This window comes from Tinamus guttatus, unplaced genomic scaffold, assembly GCF_059628265.1.
Source record: "Tinamus guttatus ecotype Peru unplaced genomic scaffold, ASM5962826v1 Tinamus_guttatus_pri_ptg000023l, whole genome shotgun sequence".
In the NCBI taxonomy this organism is placed as follows: Eukaryota; Metazoa; Chordata; class Aves; order Tinamiformes; family Tinamidae; genus Tinamus; species Tinamus guttatus.
In genome coordinates this window covers 2386995-2392850 of record NW_028288557.1, presented here as the reverse complement: position 1 = coordinate 2392850, position 5856 = coordinate 2386995, and the positions used below count along the sequence as shown (strand labels likewise).

At 58.8% G+C, this 5856-nt stretch overlaps 1 protein-coding gene across 1 annotated transcript; it reads left to right on the top strand.

The window, feature by feature from the left end:
• The first annotated feature begins 145 nt into the window (after positions 1 to 145).
• Positions 146 to 1393, top strand: DDIT4 (DNA damage inducible transcript 4). The gene is made up of 2 exons (XM_088525371.1): positions 146 to 266; positions 866 to 1393. The coding sequence occupies exons 1-2, from the start codon at positions 170 to 172 to the stop codon at positions 1354 to 1356; spliced, it is 588 nt and encodes a 195-aa protein (XP_088381497.1). The 5' UTR covers positions 146 to 169; the 3' UTR covers positions 1357 to 1393.
• The last annotated feature ends 4463 nt before the right edge of the window (positions 1394 to 5856 follow it).

Below are 5856 nucleotides of genomic sequence, written 5' to 3'. Positions count from 1 at the left end.
TCGCGCTGTCGCCGGGCAGGAGAGACGCCGCGGACGTGCCGCGCGCTGCCATTGGCGGGCGCGGGGGCCGGGGGGCGGGGCCGCGCGGGCCGCCGCTATATAGGGAGGGGTGCGGCGGGGGCACGGGGCAGTGTGAGGCGGGCGCGGAGCGGGCGCCGCGGCGGGCGCCATGCCGGGCCTGTGGGAGCGGGTGGCGGGCGGAGAGCGGCGCCGGCTGGAGGGCTCCGACTGCGAGTCGCTGGGCAGCGCCTCGGGCTCCGAGGGAGGTGAGTGGCGACCGCGGGGAACGTGCTTGTGGGCTGGCGTGGGGTCGCCCAGGGGATGGGGTGGCTCCCAGGAGGTCCCTCGGGGGCGGGGGGGGGGCGCTACAAGAGATCCCCCTGAGAAATGGGAGTCTCCAAAGAGGTCCCCATTGGGTGAGTGGGGTCTTCCAAAAGGTCCTTCTGGGAGACTGGGGGGGGGGGGGTCCCAGAGAATGTCCCGAGTGGATAGAGGGGGTCTCCTTAGGGATGTGTGTCCATGCAAGGTCCCCAATGGATTGGGGAGGGGGCCTCAAGAGGTTCCCTAAGGGATGTGTGTCCCACATAAGGTCCCAAATGGATTGAGGGGACCCCCCCCCACCCTCCCCAGGAGGGTTCCTCGAGGGATATGTGTCCCAAATAAGGTCCCTGGCAGCTGCAGGTGGTCCCCAAGAGGCCCCCTTGAGGGATATGCCTCCCAGAGAAGGTCCCCACAGATGGGGGGGATTTGCCACAGCGCAGCAGGGGCCCCACAAAGGGCCCTGTGTGACCATCAGGTGCCCCCAGCCCCATGATCCCCCGGTGGGTGCCGGGCACTGATGTGCGCGGCCGCTGCCTCCCTGCAGATGCTGAGTCCTCGGCTGAGGCCTCCCTGCCGGACCTGGAGCTGCTGCACGACCCCGAGGACGAGCTGCTGTGCACCCACCTCCTGGACGTGGTGCGGGCCACGCTGGGGCAGGCGCCGCTGGGCGCCAAGCGCTGCTGCCGCCTCCTCATGCCGGAGCCGCTGGCGGCGCAGGTGCGGACGGAGCTGCTGCGGCTGGCGTGCAGCGAGCCCTGCGGGCTGCGCGGCGCCCTGCTCGACCTGTGCGTGGAGCGCGGCCGGGCCTGCCACGACGTGGGCCACATCGCCGTGGATCCCGCCGTGGTGCCCACCTTCCAGCTCACGCTCGTGCTGCGCCTGGACTCGCGCCTCTGGCCCAAGATCCAGGGGCTGCTGGCGGCGGCGCCCGCCTTGGCGCCCGCGTTCGGCCAGGCGCTCAAGCTTGCCCCGGGCTTCAGGGTCATCAAGAAGAAGCTCTACAGCTCTGAGCAGCTGCTCATCGAGGAGTGCTGATGCTCCCAGGGCTTGCCAAGGAGCAGCTGGTGAGAAAAGGAAGGGAAAAAAAGGACAAAAAAAAGTAAAAGAAAAAAGAAAAAAAATCACAAAAAAGACAACCCACCTGGCAGGCAGCTGGAGTGCGGCAGCTCCCTGTAGTTGAGGCTCTGGGTGGAGGTGCCGCAGCCCCCTCCCTGCCCTCCTCCTGGTTTTGGGGCTGGGTGAGCGCCGGCTGAGGCGAAGGCGCGACGGAAGCGGGATGCGAGATGGAGACTCCACTACTGACACACGGGCAGCTACGATGGGACACCCCGGCACGGGGGGCCCGACATCCGGCTGTGTCTTGGACTGGGACACTGGCGGGCGAGGGGTGCGCGCCGGGGCCGAGGGCAGGACCCCTCGCAAAGCCCCCGGCACCACGGTTTACACTAGTTCACTTGATGTTCAAGTGCAAAACTTTCTATGCAATTGTGCTGGTTGTTCCTTTTTTTTTTTTTTTTTACTTTTCTAATAAAACCTTTCTACTCGATGCTGCCCTCCCTGCTTTCAAAATACTTCTAGGTTTTGCTGGTGTCCTCAGGAAGCAGCAACCCCGCGGGTGCCCCGCGAGCTCTGGTTACCTCTAATTTCAGGACACAGCGGGTGACTCAGGGGTGGCTGCGCTGAGTCAGGCCTGTCCTGGATGTCCCTGTCACTGGTGAGGAGCAGCCCAGAGCCTGGCCAGCTCCCACGGCATGGGACAAGGAAGTGGCTGGTGGTGCCCTGCCAGGAACCATACATAACATACGCACACATTTGATATATATACATGCACCTGCAGTCAAGGGGAAGCCAGGGGTGATGTTGCCAGCCTAGGGCAGTGCAAATACCCTGGGTTATCTACTACATAGTTAACAAGACTAAGTGAAAACAAGAAATGAGGGAGAAAATGGTCCCCTCCTCAAAAAAAAAAAAAAAAAGGTGAGGAAATACAACCAGTCACCAGATCCCTGAGCATCCCCCAGCCCTCGGAGGAGCAAGTGGAGCTGGGTTTGCTGGGCGGGATGCCCAGTTTGCCTTGGGAAAACTGGGGCATAGAGAGCACCCACAACATGCACGTACATTTTCTAATCTATACATTATATAGATCACGTACGTGTGTGGCCGTAGGGGGGGAATCGCGGTGGCACTTGCTCCCGCACCCGCCGGGAGCCGCGTGAGCAGGATGCCCGGCCTATTTATAGCCAGATGCCCTTTCCGAGGTTAAAAATGGGAAGCAGCGAGGGGGAAAACAAGGTCCCCATGGGGAAAACAGGGACGGGACGTTTTCGCCAGGAAGGTGCCAGAGGGCACCTTTATTTAGCCCTTCCTGGGAAAGCAAGAGGGGAATGTGGGGGCATCGCACGGCGCGCGTGACCGGCCTGGTGACACCAAGTGCCCCCACGGCACTGGCTTCCCATTTCTGGTGTTTTTCCTCCTACAAATGAAGGGTTTGGGATGAAGCTTACCTGCTGGAGCAGTTGGCACTGCTGCCTTTCCCAATTAGGAGTTGGGAAGGGGCCTGGAAGCCAAGGAGCATCGGAAAAGCCTCCTGCCTGCGTGACACCAGCACCGCGGAGGCCTCGCACGTTAGAAACATTTATTTATAGATGTACAGGGGGAAAATTAAATCAGGAAATACAGCTTGGGGCAGCACCCGCTTCCTCACTCCTGTTATCCACGGGTATCTGCGCCAAAAAAACGGGAAAAACCCAAAATGGAAGGTTTGGTGGGCTGGCTCTGCCAAGGTATTTGGTGCCTTTTGCGAACGTCGCTCTTGCTTAACCCCCTCCCCTGAGCTCTTTGTGTCTCTACCAGTTAGTCCATGATGCCCAAATCCCACCCAAAGACCAAGGAACTGCAAGAAAAAAAACAACACCTTTAAAATCCTGGTCCACGTCGTGGTAGCTGTGGGATAATAAGGCGCACAGGCAGCGGGAAATAAATACGACCCCCAAAACGGATGGCCTTCTGCTGCTAAGGAAGCCAAACCCTCTCACCTCCTGCCTCTCCAGCCCTCTTTCCACCCTACCTGAAGTGACTGCTGCCTGGGTTGAGCCCCCTACGGGGACGGTTCCCCCTGGAAACATCTTTAGACCAAACTCAACTGCAGAGTACGAAAATAAAACAAAACCGAATCCAGTTTATTGCACTAACTGCGCTCGCTCTGTATTTGCTTGCAAAGAGCGAGCAGCGCCTCGGGCGCTCTCCCGCTTTGCTCTCTGCAAAGCTCAGCCGGGAATCCAGGGGGGATCCAGCAGAAGGGATCCCCCCCATCCCAGGAAAACTTCTTTCAACAGAAGCAAGGACGAGCTGCGTTTCTCCGGGATTTTCCAGGTCTCCTCGAAGAAACGCGGCAAACATTGGGTCGGGGGCCGCGTTACCAGCGGGAGCAAGAGGGGAAAAAAAGCAAGCGTTGGGAGGGGAAAAATACAACAAGGCCACAGAGGGCTGAGGGCTATGGAAAGCCCTGTTCACTGCGCGCTGATTACGAGGCAAAATGAAAGCAGACGCTGCGAAAAGAAGAAAAAAAAAAGACAGTTACGTGCACAAAGAAACCCAAGAAGTGACGAGCTAAAGCCACCGAGGACAGTCCTGCACCGAAGGAGACGCCGCATGCGAAGCCGCTCTTCGCTTCTGCCAAACCCCCAGCCCGGGCAGGTTCAGTGTAATTTCCACCCCCTGTGGATGTGAAAATTCCTTTATTCGGCCCCATCACCCCAAGCCAAGCCCCAGGACGCCGGGGCCCTCGCGAGAACAAGACACGGCCGCTGCACAGGGCTCCCTGGGTTAGTGGATGAGGCGGGAGCAGCGGCTGCTTCCCGCCGTGCTAAAACCTGGCGGAAAACCCAATAATTTACCCCGACCTCTGCATAGTTTAAAAGTACAACATATATACAGCTATAAATTAATTCTAAATAGATTATATTTTCCTTCTTAAGCGTTCTTTCATCCCCCAGTTGTCCGTTTTCTCTCTCCACCAAGAGTGACCGTCGCGGTCACGGAGGGTCTCCTTTTCCTCGGTGCCTTCTGCAGTTGGTTTTATTTTTTCCTACTTTTTCACTCTGCACACTTGTCCTCGTGGCAGTGACATCCTAGGAGCAACCAGAGCGTTGCGCTCGGGAGGAGGAGGATGGGCAGCTTTACTTCCTCTCCTGATTGCTGCCCGGGACGTCTAACGGCGGAGACGGACAGTGAGAGGGCGGTTGTGCGTCGCTAACGCTCCCATTCCGTTTTAATTTAAGGTTTGATTCTTTTAATACAGTGTCTGTCACCGTGGCTCAGTGCACTTCACCGAGAGTCTTGCGGGGTGTGGAGAGCCTGGGGAGAAAAGCGGGAATTGTGGTGCTCTGCAAACCCCGCTGCTTCCCTCTCCTTGCCTTTCCCTGGGCTATGGGGAGGCTCCGCTTGGGTCCCGGGTGCATTTTGCAAAGGAAATAGGCAATTCGCAGGGGCCTCCCGTTAAGAGGGGCAGTTAGCAAATCACCCCCGTGGGTGGATCAAGGTAAGAAGCGGGATACACCCAAAAAGAAAGAAAGGCAGAATATGCGCCACAGGATTTGATCTGAGGGCTCATGCGCTCCGTTTGCCAAGGAAAACAAAAACGACCAAAAATTCCACTGCCAAACCTTCTTGCTTGTGCCTGCGGGTCACGTAGCTGGATATCCGCGGGCCCGGAGACGACTCTGGAGGCCTAAAAGGTGTCCACAAAACCCAGACGCGGGCTGCGCTCCCCTTTCAGCTGAAAGCCCCGCTTCCAACCAGCTGTGCGGGCACAGGAGGCCTGGGGGTTTTACAGCCCTCCTAGCGAAAGCAGCCCAAATAACGGAGCAGAAATGGGCCTCAGAACTCCAATTTTTGCGTTATTTTCAGGCGGGTCTCCCAGGACCAGCCCTCCTCCACGCCAGCTCAGCTTGCCTTAATTCAGGCTCTCCAACCCGGGAGTCTGTTTGCACTTTGTTTCCCAGTTTGACCCAGTTACTTCCACGGCCTGCTGCAAGCGCGGCTGTGTGCTTTTGAGTGCCACAGGAAGGCCACGGGGTGGGGGGCAAGGAACATCTGTTTTGCACGAGTCCATTCCCTGTCGTCGTATTTCTCCAAGTGCCAAAGGATAACAGCTTTTCAGTCAAACAGACAAGAAAGCAACAGAAAAGGTTCGCTGCAAGGTGGCAGCTGGCTGCCAAGGCCAGGAAAGGCTTTGCAGGATACGGGCAGGGGGAAAAAAAAATAGAAACTTCCAACCAGCCAAGGCACAAAACCACCAGTGTATCGAGCGCACAGCTGGCCAGGCCTCAGCCAGGTCGCCGACGCGCCTGGGGCTTCCGCTTTGCTCCTAGAGGACCCGCGCCGACAAGGCCGGAGGAAAGAGCACGCGTGGACAGAGCCGAGGGGGCCGGCATGCAAACTACACGGGATCAGTTCCCCAGTGAACGTGCGCGGGGCGCGGGGGGCGGCGCTGGCCCCGCGACGCGCGCGCGGCCCGAGGACACTCACGAGGAC

Bases quoted from the DNA above. Each gene is read 5' to 3' on its own strand.
- DDIT4 (XM_088525371.1), top strand. From the start codon at position 170: ATGCCGGGCCTGTGGGAGCGGGTGGCGGGCGGAGAGCGGCGCCGGCTG. The intron at 267-865 runs GTGAGTGGCGAC...GCCTCCCTGCAG, and splicing joins CGCCTCGGGCTCCGAGGGAG to ATGCTGAGTCCTCGGCTGAG.